This window comes from Struthio camelus, chromosome 2 (genome assembly GCF_040807025.1).
Source record: "Struthio camelus isolate bStrCam1 chromosome 2, bStrCam1.hap1, whole genome shotgun sequence".
Taxonomy (NCBI): Eukaryota; Metazoa; Chordata; class Aves; order Struthioniformes; family Struthionidae; genus Struthio; species Struthio camelus.
Window position 1 is genome coordinate 26,115,852 of NC_090943.1, and position 17,673 is coordinate 26,133,524.

A 17,673-nucleotide genomic window follows, 5' to 3' on the forward strand; every position below is an offset into this window, starting at 1 on the left:
AAGTTACCTCATTTTGAATCAACACCTGATTCCTCTTATGTTTCCTACCATAAGTAACTCCCACGCTTCTAGCACTTGCATAATACTCTGTTAAAATTTGTCAGCATGCATGGTATCATCTAGATATAACAGTCTGAGGATGATTGCCATGCAGTTTGGTTTCCAGTGACCACAGTAGTGTAATTGGTGCTTTGAATGAGCTGAATGTAATGCCTTAGGGTAGCCAAGAAAACAAAATTTCCCTGGCATTTGAATCTGCTTCCACTTGTCAGCACCCAAATAAAATGAGCTTGCCATTTTTGTTTACAGACAGGCACTCACGATGCAGAGAACGGAGAGGTGATTGCCTGGCTAGAGCAACATAGCAGTATCCGTGCACAGCAGCTTACTAGCTGTTTAACACCCATTTCCCTACTCTGCAGTTCACTTTGGCTGGCTTTTCGTCTTGCCTTCTGAGAGTGCTTGCTCAGGAGTTTAGGTCTTGTTGTGTGTTTTATGAAAAGGCTTACATTAGGACAGGGTATCCAGAAGTTGAAATACGTCAGCATCTAGAGCTACTTTTTCGTCAACAAATTAAAGTTCCCGTAACACAAAACTAATATGCCAGAGATTTCTGACAAGAGCTTTACCACTGAGTTCACTTGGAGTAAGATGATGCTTTTAGGCCTCAACGTAAGACTACAAATGCTTATGCTAGCCTCTCTCTGTGTAAATAGCCCGTTCGTTAGCTCAGCTTGTTAGGGTCACTGTGCTCTCCCCTCTGTTCTCACCGCTAGATGTCACCCTGCTGATGTTAGTTACCGAGAGCAAAAAAACAAAACCGAAAACCGCTGGTGCGAAAACGGAGTAGAGGAAAATCAAATGGGACTTTTTAAGTGAGAGCACAAAAAATTTAGCAATAACTAAAGGAAAACGTGTGGAAAATAGTCTTCATGCAAAGCACAGGCGAAAACTGTAATGAGGGCAACTATGAAGAAAAAGGAAAAGTAAAAAAAATCTCTTCTAAGGCAATCTTCTCTTTTCTGCCAGATGTAGCATTCAGTTAGGAGACTATGCCCGTTTAGATCAAGTCAGAAAGGAAAAGCAAATATATTCTCAGGATTAGAAAGAAAAAGAAAAGACACACGGTAACTCGGCATCATTTCTGTGAACACATCCTGAGGAAGGCGCTATTAGCTCTGCCTGAAGAAATGAAAACATTTCTGAGTCAGACTGGCCATGTATTGTGCAATGCCAATGACCCGCTAAGCGCAGAAAGAGCCACCAGGACACGGCTTTGGCGGGAGAATGGCAGCGGCGCTGCTGTGCCACGGCACCCTCGCGAGCCGGCTGCCTGTTCAGAGCTGCCAGCGCAGCAAAGCTACCGGAGCACGGAAGGAGCGTTAGCTGCAGAAAGGACTGTGAAAGTGAGGGCTGCTTGTACGAGAAGCGGGATTGAATGTAACTTTTTGCCACGAAGGTTTTTATAGCTTTTTGCCAGGAAGAAGACTAGGGGAAGGAAGAAGCGGCTGAGAGCTGAGGAGCTCGTTTCCTGGCTGGGGATGTTCAGCGGGCAGCCGAGGGGGGCCGGAGCAGCTCCGAGATCCCTGCAAGGGCGGCAGCATCCCCTGGAGATGCGGGATCTCCAGGCGGCGGCCGGCTCGGCCACGGTGAGAGGGGGCGCGGCGAGGGGCGGTGGCGGCAGCGGCAGCCCCTGGGCAGGGGCGACCCGCGGCCGCCAGCGGGGCGGTGCGGGCAGAGCCCGGGGCCCCTCCGCTGCCCGGGCGGGCGGCAGCGGCCGCTCGGCGAGGCCGGAGCGGGGAGGCGGCGCTGGCGGGCGGCGCACCTGGGCGCCTGCCTTCCGCCGCCCCTCCCTCCTCCGCGGCGGGTCGGGGCAGGTGAACGCGCCCTTTGTGCGGCCGAGGCGTTTCTCGCGCGGCGGGTCGGCCCCGCGCAGCCCCGGGGGCCAGCGGCGACCCCTGAGGCGGCTCCGCGGCTCCTGCCGCCGCCGCCGCCGCCGCCGCCGCCGCCAGGCGGGCGCAGCTGCCGCGCGGCCGCCCAGGCCCCGCCCCGCTCAGGTGCCGGCTCCGGCGGGAGCAGCAGGGGGAGGCGCCGGCGAGGCCCCGCGCCCCTCTCAGAGCCTGACAGGCGCCGGGCGGCGAACCTGCGTCCGCCTTCCCTGACAGAGCCGCGGCGCTGGCACCCGCCGACCGGCCGGCGCGGGCTCCCCCGGCCGTTACGGAGCCGAGCCAGGGCCCGCCGGGCGCCCGGGAGCCTGCGGTGCCGCCGAGCAGCCCCGCGCCGGGCGGCACGGCCGAGCCCGGGGCGGCGGCGCCCGCCTCCGCTGGCAGCGGAGGTCCCGCCGGCGGCGGGCTGAGGTGGGTGAGCGCCGGGGCAGCAGCGGCCGTTGGCGGAGCCGCCGGGGCCGGCGGCCGCGTGGCCGCGTTTCGGCGCGGGGCTGGGCCGGGCTGGGCCGGGGCGAGCTGGGGGCCCGCGGACCGCGGCGGCCTCGCTTCTCCGCGGGGGCTTCCCCTGCCCCTGCCCCTGCCCCAGCGCGGGCTGCGGGGCCCCGGGCGCCCTCTGACCGCGGAGAGGCACCGCACCGCGCTCGCCTGCTCCAAATCCTGCCCTGTTTTATTAGGCTTTCCACAGAGCTCAGCAGGTTTGGGTCTGTTTTTTAAAGCGCTGGATAAGCAGAGGAGCAGGAAAAGTTACTTGTGTCAGTAGTGTTTACTCTTTTCCACACAATGCAGCGGGCACTGCCAAAGCAGTGCGCTCGTTCTTGAAACTCTTGTGTTGTAGTTTTCCGATGGTGCCGAAAGAGTGAGATGTAGTCGTTATCCTGTGCCTCTGCCGTCACTGTGCTATCGTTATGATATCTTGCTTATTTTATCCGCTCTTCTTCCTCCGTGGAGCTGGCTCCTAAAGCCCTTGCTCAGGAAAACCTCTCACCGACTTCAGAAGAGGTTTTCTCAGAGCGAGGCCTTGGGTCCCTGTCGATTCAGCATTACGAGGAGACGGTTTGCTTGTTACAAGATGCAATAGTGACTCCCCGCATCCGAAATGTGGCTTTCTGCAGCGGGACGTCCTCCACTCTGGTTCGCAGATGTAGGAAAGAAGAGGGGTTGTGCACCCGTAAGGGACACTACCACAACTGTTTTCTTTTATAACAGTTGTGACTTACATGACCATAGCAGATTGGTGTCTATCTCACACTGGACTCTTGATTTTTTTTTCATATGTATTCCCAAGAGGGGCGTGCTGCAGATAACTTCTTTCTGGCAATTCATAAGGCACTGAAAAGTGGAATTATAAGTGTCTTGCATTCAGGGTTTTCCAGCGTTACTGCTCTGTTATTGGATGTATCCAGGAAATATTTTTCTTACGTTAACCCTGGACTGAGAAGCCAATAGGTGCACCTATGCACCTATGTTTCCTTGCCTGTAGTTGCACAGCTGTGACCTGTATTTCCCCAGAGAAGCACATGCATTCATTCACATGTTCTTTCCCTTTTTTCTTTCCTTTTTGTTTTCTGCACTAGAAACCATTAACAATGTACTTGACGTAGTATTAAACATTGTTGTTTCCTAAAAGGTGATTTATTGGTTCTTTCAGGATCAACAGGTGGCATTCTAGCTGATAGCTTTTTTTTTTTTTGTATCATGATGTGACTAACTATATCCTTATCAGTACACACCTTTAACTATAGGCTATTACTGAATTCTTCCTTTCTAAATTAAAAGTCATAACAGCATGAGAATCAGGTGAGTTAATCAGTGTTTCCACCCAGAGCTTCCCATTTTAGAATATACTTTTGGACATCCAAGTACAGTTAGATCCACAAAGGGGCATTAGAAGGACAGCATGGTAGCCAGAAGAAAAAGTTCTGAGGACACTGGACTTGCTCTGTAAGCTCATGTAGACTGGTAATACGTAACCATTAATAGTTTAACTGAGATCAGTACAGAAAAAGGCAAGGCAGCAAAGATGCGGGCCACAAGTTGTTTAACAATTTTTAAAAGCTGCATTATTCCAAGAGAGTCTAAATGTTCTCCACTTCCTTATTGTCCACCCAAACCTTTAAAAAACAGAGGGTAGGCCTCAAAAATAGTGTGATTACCCTAAATAGTCTGAATTCTGTTAATAATAGATCTGGAAGTCACTTTTGTTATCTTTTTTTCTGCGCAAGTATTTTACGCAGAGGTCTATTTGTAAGCTGTTCTTTGTCATTTTAACACCTAGAAATGTAGGTCATTAAAATATACAGAAATAGAGATGCTTAACTAGTCCTGGGACTGCAGGAGCTGCGATTTTTATGAAAGTATCTTGATATCATGAAGCCTGTGATAAAATCACTAGGACTAGCCCTAGGAGTAGGAAAAAAATGGAACTACGCCTTCATCAGCCCATACTTTCTTGTATGTGGGATATACAAACCATCCCTTAGCTAGCATAGCGAAGGGTTAATAGCCTGACCTTCAGACAGAAGCTCTTGTTGACCCTACTCTGCAATACTTCACTGAAAGGTTATGCCCAAAGGGAGAGCTTGCTAGCAGGAGGGAAAAATCGGAAAAGAGCACTTAGGCGTCAGAAGTCTGTTTGCCTGGCAGAAAGCAAATTCTCATACCAGAAAGTACAGGACTTGTAGGACTTGTCTACTGAAAGAACCAGACACAATTAAAAAAAATGGACAAGTCAAATTCCAATTTGTCAGTTTGATTTCCCCAAAGTTTCATATTTTAATTTTAATCCTATAAAAGGATTTAAAATTCAGCTGTAGGATGAATACTGAGGAGCCGCCTAATCTTAATGAAGGTAGCCACAGAAGGCTATATTTTGCTACAGCACCCTGAGCTTCCAGTGATGCGGTGCTAGTGCATCTTCTCATGCTGTGTGTGACAAAGTGATGCACGCACTGGAACTCTGTGTTGCAGGGTAACCCTTGCAGTTGTTCTACAGCCGTTGCAAGACTCCAAGATAGTCTCTCACCTGCTATCATAAGATCTTAAGAGAGAAACATCTACCATTTTATCCCTTGTGCTCCTTTTTTTCTGGCTGCTACTTTCTCTAGACCCTTCCTAGAACCACTTCTGTTGCATCTTGTGAGTGATTAAACAATGAGTATTGTCGGTGTACCTGGGAACAAAATGAATGAAGCTGAACTGGGATTTTCTGAGTGTCTCAAGGCACAAATACGTTTCTAAAGACACAAACTGACTCTCCAGTGGACTGACATTAAAACATTAGGAACCACAAATTTGAACAGGTTTCTTGCATCAGCAAGTCTAGCCTCTTGCCGTGATAGACGCAAGTTCATGAAAAGCTTTAATGAACTAACCAAAATCCATCTCCATAACATTTTGCCTGTCGTTTTGTTGAAAAGCTGTTTCAAAATTTATTGCTGTCGTATTTAAAACTTTCAGCTGAAATTCATTGATTCGTTCCTCTGCTGATACGGGCATTTAGTGTAATACTATTTTTCATTAACGATTTTGTTTTGTTGATTCATATCCTCTCTTAGTCTCAGTTTTACTTAAAAAAAAAAAAAAAAAAACAACTGAGCTCTTCTACTTTCTTCTCAGAGGACAGATTTTCTGTTCCCCAGGTTATCGTAACTTATATGGCAAATGGGTATAGGAGGGAGAAGAAAATATTCTGAGAGAAAATAGGCCCCAAAGTTCCAGTAGTGCATTTCAAAACCCCATTTACATCCTGTGTTTGTTTTGCAGGGAGTTTCCGCAATGGAGAAGAGGGAAGGTGATAATCGTACCATTGGTCAGAATACAGCGCAGAGCATCAAGCCAAGAAGAAATACAGGAGGCCTTAGCAACTTGGTAAGGTTTCTGTAAAAAGCAGTTAATATTTATCGTGCGGAATGTTGCTGTCTTTCATTCAGTTTTGTCCAGAAACGCCGTGTTTCCATAACACTGCCGTATCATCAACGCTTCTTAAGTCTTTTCACAATATTAACAGAGACAGAGAAAAAGATAAGGAACAGTTCGTTCTGCTTAATCACAGTCCCTGCTAAAAAATACACAAGGTTTGGGCCAGCTAAAAGCTACATGAAGGATCTACTTGCATTCTACGAGATGAGCAAAGCTGCACAGAAATAATTTTGAATTTTTTTTTACAGGAATACAAGGTTTATCTTTTTAGGAATCTTTCTGGAATTGCCACATCACATTTAGTAAGCTTTCCACATCACACAAAAGTCCGAAAGAGCATCCACTCCAACAGAATTTGCCTTTGCAACTGCTGATGCAGAGAAGTAGTTTAAGCCACTACTTCCTATTCTGATGCAAACTATTGCACAGAATGCGGAATATTGAATTAGGCTTCTTTACAAACTGTCACTTCAAGAAACAGGAATCTCTAGGTGAAACTGGATTCAGAGATGAAACTCAGTGATTATAATTCATACCAACTTCTGTGTCTGTGCTACACTCTACCTTTCTTCACAGACTAGAGCATAAGACTTTCTTAAGCTACACCTTCACTGTTACAAGGTTATATTTTTATCATAGCTGAATAGCTAAAACATGTTTATCTGATAAAATCATAGTGAAGACAGTGCCCTTTAATTTTACTGTGAGGCACAATGGGCAAGCCAGATAGATTTGTAGGAAACAGACTACCATGACTCTAATTGAGAATTTTAGAGCATGATAGCAGTATGTATTTGTCATCTCTCTGTTAAAATAAAACAAAGCAAAACACCTCTGTACCAGTTAAAGCAAACCCAAGACTTGCACTTACCCTTACATTATTTACATGTAGCACCTTGTGCATCATGTTTGAATTGGCCCTCTAAGCAGCTTCACTATAATATTTGAGTTTTAGGAATAAGGCCAGATAATATGACTGAGATAAAAAGATCTCTTGTATCCTACCAGAATGCCAGCTTACAACTTTCAAACTACAAGCAATTACCTTCTTCAAACCTAACAGTGCCACTCCTTCTGGAGATCTGGACATGAGCCACGTTAGCCATTTTAAAGCTGCACCATTGCAACTGTAGTTCAGCTTATACTTTATATTTTGGTGGAATATTAAAGGCATTGCATGTTTATTATTTAATGTTATCAATTCTCAGTTCTCTACTCCTGGACAACTGTCTCCTGCATCAACTGTTGGTACACATATTTTTATTTTGTATATGTACTGGTGATGTACCTCTTTCAGGAACTGTAATTACATGACAGTCTTTAAATATATTGTCTCAGTGTAAAACAGATTATAATGTTATACTATGATTTTGTACTAGCTTAGCTTCTTCTAAACTCCGTCAGAATTTTGCCAAAATCTTCTGTAAGACTAGAATCAAACCGCGCTTGCTCAGCAGCAGAAAATTCGGCTTTTTAAACTGAAGTGATGCAGTTTCATATGTTTTATTTAAAGTTAAATGAGGACGCTATTACATTTAGGAAGGGGGGAAGAGGAGAATGGGACTTGAAGCTGGAGCTAATACATGCACAGCTGGTCCAATATGGTGGATCGCAAACATTTCTACTTACATCCCTATTCCCACAATTGAGTATCATTAAAATACCACTAACTGAATGAAATATTGTATTATTATGTCTCTGGAGTCTGTTAACACACACATTATTTGGGTTACATTATTAAGTCTGTAGCTGAACTCTTGAAATCTGTGTCACATATCATAAGCTGTAATGGTATCTTCCTGTAATGTAATCTTCTCTTGTGGTATAGTTAACTTCCTGGAATGAAAATCTATTTTCAAATCACCACAGATAACGAAAGGAGAATGAGAAATCTACAATACCATTTTCTTGCTCAGCTACTGACCATGCTGTTTGAAACTATATTTTCAGGCTACCTTATCTGTAATAGCATGTACGTTATTGTTTGGTATACAATTTAGTGATGTTCTGTGCCATGATGTTGAGTACTGTGATTACTGGAGCCTTTAATCTTCTTTTAAACCCACTTGGGTCCTTTCTGTTTCTTCCAGAATATGGATATGCAAGTCACCAGTACACCAGAAGCAGCTGCACTTTTTAGTTTACATCAAGCACACCATTTTGGTGAGTTTGAATGCTCTCCAGAACAGCACTGCAAGCAGGATCTGTTCCCCACATGGCACCTGCCAGTGAAGATAGCATCTGTGATCTCATTCTTAATGTTTCTTTACACTTCTCTAAGAGACGTCATATATCCTTTTATAACTAGAAAAGAAAATGTTTTCTATAAAATTCCAATCCTTGTCATAAACAAAGTTTTACCAGTGGTTTCAATCACTCTTTTAGCACTGGTATATTTACCGGGAATATTAGCTGCTGGTTTCCAGCTGTACTCTGGCACCAAGTACAAAAGGTTTCCCCAGTGGTTGGATAGATGGATGTTATCAAGAAAGCAATTTGGACTTCTCAGTTTCTTCTTCGCTACAATGCACGCCTGCTATAGCCTATGCTATCCAATGAGAAGATCATACAGATACAAGCTGCTGAACTGGGCATTCCAGCAGGTATGATGGGCTCACAAACGCCAACGCTTCTGTGTTGGGAAAAATCCTTGTTTTGTTAATCCAGACAAACGTGGATGGGGGGAAAGCTGTTTCCATTGCCTTCATTTGACTTGGAAGCAGCTCCCACGGAGCACTGTTTAGCCTCTTGTACCTTAAAAAGATGGAGCAAGACCTAGTTGTTAAAGCATGTAACAGGGAATCAAGAGGCGTCACAGCTGTGCCAGTTTGTATTAAATAAGTCACTTTCTTCATCTGGGTTTTTTTGCTGACTGCAAAATACCTGCAATTATATCTGCCTCGCAGGAACATTTAAGTCTTTGGCACACTTAGTTTAGTGTGGATTAATCCTCTCTGCACCATTAGAATCTAACTATCTACAAAAATTGTTGCACGTACCATTTTTAGACATCTTTGTCAAGTGAATTAGTCAGCAATGAAGGAAGGCTGACATGAATCACAATAATTTGCATTTGCCACTGATGTAAACTCTGATGAACACAGCCACAATTTGGCTAATGCACACTAGCTTGTTAAAACATAGAATTTCAATCATATTTCTGAGCCAATTGCTTTGCAACTGGCTTGCAAAGCACTCTTAAGATCCAACGCTACTAGAGAGTTCCTAGTACTTTTATGTCACCTTGGGTGCCATAAGTATTCTGGAATAAGGAATAGCAATGTACATTTTTATTACAGCCCAGAGGGTAGGATGTTATTAGCTTCTTAGGAATTCATAAACAGTCAAAACTAACTGATGAAAATCTGCAAATCAGTCTTACTGGTAATCTGACCTCAGTGGTTTACTAGAAATTTCTTTGAGTCCTCAAGTGCAGATCAAGAAATGATCATGTTTGGAGCATACCACACTATGGTGGTCACTAGTCGCCTCAAAGGGCTGTTGCAAGTTGTCATAAATAGGAGAAGCTTTGACATCAGGGTATTAAATTCACAACCTTTTCATCCATACCAACCATTGTATTCAGTGCAGCTGAATGTACAAAGGTGTTGTTTTTGAAAAAATCGAGCTAAATGACTGTCCTGGCACAGTAACAAAGTAAAGAATGCCTGCTGAATTAGCGCCTTAAAAAAATGCTGTTAATATATTTCCTGTTGTTATAATCTGCCAGATAAAGTATTTTGCCATAGATGGAATTTTTTTTCTTTTGTCTAAGAATAAGATTTCCCCTGCTGTGAAGGTAGGCTAACAGGCCCCAGAACAAGTCTCCTCTGGGCCAAGACACTTTTGAAATCTGTAAATTCTTCTCACTCAAAAGCCCACGTTTGCTCTGCAGATGCTAGTGGAGACTTTGTCATTGGAATTAAATAGGCGTTACATTCAGGGACATTCAAACAAACAGAAACGTCGTGTTCTTTGGCTTATTTCTTGATGATTATTGTGAAAATAGCTATATTTCACAGAATCAACTAAGTATGCCTGTCTGTCATTTTAAATGTGGCGTTCTTGTGGTAGGTCAAACAAAAAAAAGAAAATGCCTGGATTGAACATGACGTTTGGAGAATGGAGATTTATGTATCTCTAGGAATTCTGGGACTTGCTTTGCTGGCGTTATTGGCAATAACATCAATTCCATCTGTCAGTCACTCTTTGACCTGGAGAGAGTTCCACTACATTCAGGTACACATAAATGTCATCATTGCATGTCATCAGTCCTTATCTGTAGACTGTATATTATCAGCTAAGGAGGAGTAGGAGAAGTTAATTAAACCAATCTAAAAGTTTACTGTACTCTTTATCAGTTGCTTTGCAGGAAACGGTCACTTCATTGGTTATTTTGCTGGGGGAAAAAGGGCTGATCATCAGCTTCACAGCGTAAAGTGGGAAAGATAACTCCAAACTATCTTTTAGCTCCTCTGCCCTGGTGACCAGCAGCAGTCGTCCCATCAGGACCTCTTCTTTGGTCAAACATCTCTGGTGCTGAAGGCATTTCGGTCATTCTCTGGGTGTTTTATATGTTTCAGCAATGACCTGTGTCCTGCTGAGTCAGGAGAAGGTAGTATAGGACTAGCTGAGGCTATTCCCATGTAACATGGGGATTCCACTATACAAGGAGAACTGCTTGTTGTTCTCTTGGAGCCATTTTGGCTGTTCATTACTGCCTGAGCAGTAACAGGCAACAGGAAAGTTCAGAAGACTCCTGCCCGTTAATACATGCACAGGGTTTCCATCTGCAGCCTTACTAGTTTCAGAACCCCTCAAAAAAGGCATATGCTGAGAAGGAGACATCTCAAAATAGACATATAATCAAATCCAGCCAGTCCTGAGTTTGTTACAGACCTGCTCATTTCATTCACCTAAGAATCTGGTTTGATCTTCATTTTCCTGAATCATATACAATGTGAATCCGGGGTGGCTCTGCTGACATCCATGTAGTCACACTAGAGTTATGCAAGTGGTGAATTAGTTCCTTGAACACCAAATCTGAAAATTCAATGACCTACTAATCACCTGGCGTTTGAAAACATGGTCTGAATTTGAAAAGTAGATCTGAAATACATGTTTTCTGACAATAGTGATTTGGGATTCTGTTCGCTATGTGAGGTGCGTTACTTGTAAGAAAAGCCTGAAGAGAATATATATGGACAAGTCTAGGAGGGAGAATCTCAGTGCATGATTGCTTTCAGTATTAAATTAGCATGGTGAAGAAACCCAAAAGAATAATACTAATATGTTGGACTAGTTTTATAAACAAGTAGCTTTCATAGTTGAAAATCAGATTGTGTAGATTCAACATTTAGCACTTGGAAGGGCAGTGCCTGACCTTACACCAATGAGTAATTACATTTTTTAACAATATCAAGATGGTTATATCCACAAGAAACCTAAATTTACTAGCACCTCTAGCATGAACTTTCCGTTACTCCTGAATTTTGTAAACATCCTAAGCCATATCTATCACTGTAAGTGGAGTGAAGAACTGCAATCTCCTGAGCTGTGTAATTGTTTTTGTCATTATTACTAGGCATGTATCTGCTGATATATTACCTCATATCAGGAACTGACCCATTTTTGGGAATAGCCTATAATCTGTGATCTCTTCTGTGTATTAGACCAGTATCATAGCGATAGTAGAAAAATGTGCTTCATCTTTCTTCTCTTATGGTGGCATAGAGGGGTACAACTAGAATCTTGAATTACAGGTCTGAGATTTAATTCAAAGACAACGTTCTCTTTTCTTTGACTTCAGTATGTTTGTCGAGGCCCTTCTTGCTTTCTATATTTGCTTAACAGAGTAATCTTTTGCCAAATTTGGAAGAAAAATAAATAACTTCATGTTTTCTTTCTCTTTTCAGAGCAAGATGGGATATTTAGCTCTGCTGCTGTGCACAGTTCATGCATTGGTGTTTGCCTGGAATAAGTGGGTTGATGTTGACCAATTTATCTGGTACACACCACCTTCATTTATGGTAGCAGTTTTTCTTCCTATTGTAGTTTTGCTCTGTAAATGCATACTGCTCCTCCCGTGTTTTAGGAGGAGGATACAAAAGATCAGATGTGGCTGGGAAGCTAGCACACAAACCAATCAAACCAGCGTGATTTCCAGATTGTAGATAAAATATGGACATTTCTTGTCTGCTACATGTGAAATGCTTACTTGCCAGCTCTGTTTTCATATTTTGTTTAGATATTTTTTTATACTTTTCATTTCCACTTCAGGTGTATGGGATATTTTGTGCTATTTGGACTTTTGCTGAGACAGCCAGTGGAAAGATTCATTTTACACTTTAATCTATTTGATATTCTGGTATTTGCTCATTTCTTTCTCCCGATTCAGTGCTTTTAAAATCCAAGTGCTTCATCCCCTCAATCATATTTCAGTTGTAGGCAAAAGCAATCATAAATTACTGTTACAGATGACCACAGAAAGTAAATAAATGAGTACGCTGCAGAACCCAGGAATGCTTTCTGCTTCCCACAGTCATGTTTGTCCCCTGGTTACGTCTCAGTATTATAATGGGACAACAACTGGGTATTTACTTTCCTGATCTCCCGTACGCCCTGCATCCTACACGTTTCACCCTGCAGAAGGGGGACCTTAGCACATGGGCAAGACAGAAGCCGTGCTGCATGCCCACCAGGTATTGAACTTAAGACAATCAGGGAACTGATTGTCTTGGGAACTTTACAGAGTAAATCTCTCCTGTTTAGGTTTAAGCACAGCTTAAAAAAATAGTTATTAGACTCCAATCTACATCTTACAGTATTTACATCTTGTAGACTGGATATGTCTCTATTTACTACACTTAAAACTATACAACGTTTCCTCCCCCCCCCCCCCCTTTTTTTTTTTCCATGAACACATTCTTTTGTTTCTGATGCTGGAAAATTTCCATGCTTTTGACCTAAGCCTGCAGCTGTTGACATGTGCTAAACTTTGTTCACACAAATTATTCCTATGGGATAGTAGTGGGATTTTACTGCCTATTCTAGGGCCAGCACAATGGTATGACTGGAAGAAAAACATTAAAAATAGCCATTTGAATCTTAACATTGATTTGGTGAGATTATCATGTAAAATTGCTTCTGAATGCATTAGCTTTTACTGAAATTTTAGTGTAAGCTAATGAAACTTCACTTTCTTTATGTTGTGTAAGTCTGGCTGAATATTTCAAATGAATAATTAGTTTGTTAGCATCTATTTTTAAAAAAGTTACGTAGTAGCTACGAGTTTCACCCAGAATCAGAAACATGCAGCTGCGAGTCTCTCTACATGAATTGACTAACGATGTCAACTACTGCTAGGAGCAATTGAATGAGAATTGTAATTGGTAATGATTCTAATAGTAAAGCACAAACAGGAAAACTATAGCTGCATAACAAAATATTAAGTACATGGAGGTAATGATTCTGCAACTAGTGATCCTGCTGTATATTTGTGGACTTTAAGCATAAATAACAGACTGACAGGGATACTACATTTTGTATTTTTTCCTGATTGTAACTCCATGCAATAATTGCAATTTAAAAGTTGGCCTTGTTTTTTGCACTTGATGTAGTAATATATTGCTGTGGACAGTATAGTGCAGTTGTGGTTGTCTGTGTAATATAGACCAAAGAGTTGGCATTGTGTATAGACTCAGTAACGCGTGAGAGAGACAAGCACTGTCTGAAACACAGGAAGCCAATCTGCAATGTGAATTTAAGAAATCTAAAATAGAAAAGGAAAAGTGCAGTTGTCAATATGTTAACATTTAAATTTCTGTAAATGAAATAAATAAAATTAATTAGAAGTAGTATTAGGGGTGAAGAATAAGATCTACCAAAAACTTATTCAGAGTATTACCTGCAATCTGTTGGCAGCAGTCATGAAAAGACTTACTAAAATTAATTTCCTCAGTGGAGCAGGCTTAGGGAAGCGGCATGATAAAGAAATCTAATTGTCTTCTGTATTACCCCTTAGCTATTCATAAGGTGTGCCCAAATTTACTACTTAGGACAAAGCTGAGATTGTAAGTACCCCAGGCAACCCCTGTATGCGTCCAGGGAAAAGATTGACGTTTGGTTTTATTGAAATAGTTGTTAAATTATGCTCTTCAGAATCAATCCTACTTCATCTTATTTAGAAAATTCTGGAGAACTTAATTCAATCTCTAACTTTGTTAAATTCTGGTCAAAAAGTTGGAATCATTGTTTACAGCTGGCCATAGAAGCCAACCATTTGACACAGAGCAAAATAAACAGCTTCAAGGGTAACCAGCCATTGTGACACAGAGCAGAAGCTGACCCTCGATCACTGAAAACTGAAAGGAGGTGAATGAAGATTCGCCTTGGAAAAAGCCATTTACAGCTATTAGTATGGCATGCGTTAAACGAAACCAAGGCAAATTTATATTGTATACCTGTGGAGAGCAAAACAGTTCTTGGGAACAGTAATGGACTTTAAGGCTTTTCATTTCATTATCACCATTACTAATTGAAATCCTTTGCAAGTACGCTCCATTAGGTATGATCTGTCTTCACATCAGTTTGCACTGGATCCGTGAGCATGGAGAAGAGGTGTACGGTCAGTATGAGTATGAAATTAATAGGCGGTGGGAGTTAGGGAACAGTGCTTTTCGGGTATGCGATTTACTGCAAAGCAATAGGATATAGACCACTGAGTCATTTTTGAAAGTGGGACTTTGATTCCTAAGTTGCTTTGGCCCTTTTGAAATTTTTGTCCAAGTTCTCATAACCTTTTATCATTGAATATAAAAGACTATCTTAATTTGGTGTCTAAAGGACAGACCTTATTGCAGATGCCGTTGTTAGAAGACAGGCCAAGAACTCCATGGTCCTGTAAATATATTACCTACCCTTCACTGTAAAAAGTGCTCCAGTCGTCTGTTCTAAGGCATCTTTATCCAAGCAGAAGGAAAGAACTGTTGTCCATACTGTTTGTTGTACGTACGGCGTATGAAATCAGAACAAGGCACATCACAAGCACAAAACTCCTTTCAAGAAGTACTAAAGAAATGCTTGTACAGGTACATCTATATTTATCTAGCTACTCTTAGTGCAGCAGCAAAGAATTTAGATTCATCACACTTAAAGCTATTGAGAAATTGTGTCTTAACAAAGCGTTCTATTACACTATTCTGTTCCATGCACGCATAATACCAGGTAGCGCAATCTAGCATAACTTCATTAATTTCAGTCTCTGTTAATATGGGTTGAAATCCTAACTTAAGTTACAAATGAAAACCAATTACAAGATCATCACATGCTATCCAAATTGACATTTAACCTCATCACTCAGTTGGGGACATTAAGCACACTTCATGTTTTTCTTTCTAGAATTGCCCAATGGTCTTTTACCAGCTGAAGTTTGCATAGCATCTACCAAAGCTATCCTGAAAATGACACATCCAAACATTCAAGTATTTTTTTCCTATGGATTCTATCAAACAGGAGACAGATTTTCTTTGTGACAACTAGCCTTTCCTCTAGAAAGCACTGTTTAATGATTAGGGCCAGAATTTGAGACCTCATATCAAGTATCTTCTCTGCTCTGTGAGTCTAAAGTGAACTACTTCACCTCTAAGTAGCTGACTTCCCAATCTGCCGTCCTGGAGCGGTAACACTTTCCAGGACATTGCAACAGTGTGTTCCATCTCTTAAGACATTCAGATACAATGTTGGGGGTGGTCATGCAAGCCGGTAATGGACTACCAGAGAAAATGCTGTTGACGGTACTTTTATTTCTGCCATTGTAATAGATAAGATTTAGTTCAACAGCAATCAAAATGTGTGCATATGCATCTTTTAATTTATGCCTATGTAGCCATTTCAAAATTCAGTGTATTAATATGCCTATATACTATTATAATGCATGAAAGCAATGAATGTGCCAGTTTGGGGCATTGATTTATGTAACACTGATTACTTGTATGAAATTATGCATCATTAAATACTTCAATATGTACCATATCTGCCATTGTGTCATACACATCCAGGCCTGTATCAGGGTAAAAAGGCACAAGAGAATCAAGAAGAGCTGTTAGTGCAGACAATAAACTGGCTTTAATCAAAGGGAACCGTTCTCCCCGTGCTGGCTGCAGTGGCCTCAAGTCTCCAAAGGAGAGAAGACAGAAATGTGAGCAGCAAAAAGGACACTTCCATAGAGGAATGTACTGAAAGGAGTGGAAACTCTTTTACTGACAGACCACATATTCTAGCAGTCAGAGGAGCAACAGAAGGCTGAGCTAGTTGTGCAATGCTTTGGAGACGGATCTGCGATCCCTGAAAACACTGGGCAAAGACCAGGAAAAGCTCAACAATGGTGCGGACATTGAGGAGGGGAATGCAGCACAGCCGTATTTTTTCATAGGAATTTATCACCCTAGTGTGAGCGATTTTGCAATCCCCGTAAAAAGACTGGCAATTTAACTTAAGCCAGCTTAAACTGGACAGTTCAGGCATATCTATCCAAATGAGCCTGGTGACTGTCCAGCTGAGGTGGGGAGGTGTTGGCCTGAATTTTGACTAATGACAATAGATACTATGTTTTCTTACATTTTGTATGCCCATTGAGAAGGATGGTGTGTATCAGCAAACACATGTTTTCTGTTGACAATTAAGTGCAAGAAATGATGAAAATAATGTATATTCTCCCAGAACAACTAAATTCATGATTTCTAGATATGTCAGCTTGCAAGTAGCTGTGTTTGTGAATTAGATCCTCAAATGCAAGGTTAAGGCCAACTCCAAAATTGAATGAAAAAATCATTTATTACCATTTATCTACATTTTTCCCCACTATGCAACATGCTTGTATTCTTCATTAAAAGAATGAAGAATTGTATTCTTCATTAAAAGAATTTATTCTTGATCCCATTCCCAGTATAGTATGGTCACTGAAAATACTACTTGAAATAAGATGAAATTCTTTGCTCCTGCAGCTACCCCATATAGCCAGTAGTTTTCTTGGCAGGAGTTTATAAGGGCTTCTAAAATTCAAAACTCAAGTTATTTCATCCTATTTCAGTAGCAAGAATGTTTTATTGCTTGGCTTATTTGTCAGGCTCTTAGTTTTCCATGAATCAGTAGACAAAAAATGTGTTCTAGAAATTATCACCAAAACATACAAAACTGAGTGACCTCAACATAGCTGTGGAACTGCGTGGCTTCATTTGTAGAGAAGATGATCTCATGTCTTCCCTTCTTTTCCACTACCTCCACAGTTTCTATTATTGTCCCTTCATAACATGAAAAGTTATGTTAACCATTTTTGAACTTCAGAATAATTTTTAAGCTAATTTTCTTAAGATGAGATAAAATAAATTGGTTAAAAGAACAAAGCAAAAAATTCTGAAAACATGCTGAATACACTCCTGGAAAACGTAGTCTGCTCTAATCACTTTTAAGAGTATCTGTCACAGCTGATCATTGCCACTGATCTTTTTCAGCAGTGCCAGAATTTCTTGATCCCATCAGTCTGTTCTGTTGCTGATGGCAAAATGATTTCTGGTGAGACCTTGGATCCTGTAACAAAATCCCTTTGAATGGGTGTGGTGGAGCTAAGTTAGTAAGTATGCATAATAAGTTTTCAGAGATTTTAAAATGAAAATATATAAAACCAGTCAGTAAACCAAATTCTGTAAACTTATATATATATACATATATATGTATATATATAGCTTCTCTCAATAAAGAGGCTGCAACAGAAAATATTTTTTCGCTTTTTGTTTTTTGATACATATTTCAT

The 17,673-nt window shown here is 41.5% G+C and overlaps 1 protein-coding gene across 7 annotated transcripts; it reads left to right on the forward strand.

Annotated features, from left to right (window-relative positions):
- Positions 1-1,257: 1,257 nt before the first annotated feature.
- Positions 1,258-16,770, forward strand: STEAP1 (STEAP family member 1). 7 transcript variants are annotated; one of them, XR_011139604.1, is made up of 7 exons: positions 1,271-1,649; positions 5,709-5,813; positions 7,955-8,467; positions 9,939-10,103; positions 11,780-11,893; positions 14,726-14,953; positions 15,264-16,770. XR_011139604.1 is itself a non-coding variant. In XM_068934744.1 (6 exons), the coding sequence occupies exons 1-6, from the start codon at positions 1,542-1,544 to the stop codon at positions 14,792-14,794; spliced, it is 1,074 nt and encodes a 357-aa protein (XP_068790845.1). In that variant the 5' UTR covers positions 1,271-1,541; the 3' UTR covers positions 14,795-16,770. The 7 variants fall into 7 exon arrangements, 4 of the variants coding, with proteins under 4 accessions (XP_009672525.1, XP_068790845.1, XP_068790846.1 ...); XR_011139602.1 differs by having other exon boundaries at positions 11,780-14,953; XR_011139603.1 differs by having other exon boundaries at positions 11,780-14,953; positions 15,923-16,770.
- Positions 16,771-17,673: the final 903 nt, after the last annotated feature.

Excerpts from the sequence above, each read along its gene's own strand:
- STEAP1 (XM_068934743.1), top strand. The coding sequence starts at position 1,542 with ATGTTCAGCGGGCAGCCGAGGGGGGCCGGAGCAGCTCCGAGATCCCTG. Across the intron at positions 1,650-5,708 it reads CGGCGGCCGGCTCGGCCACG|GGAGTTTCCGCAATGGAGAA; the intron begins GTGAGAGGGGGC and ends TTTGTTTTGCAG. Across the intron at positions 5,814-7,954 it reads CAGGAGGCCTTAGCAACTTG|AATATGGATATGCAAGTCAC; the intron begins GTAAGGTTTCTG and ends TGTTTCTTCCAG.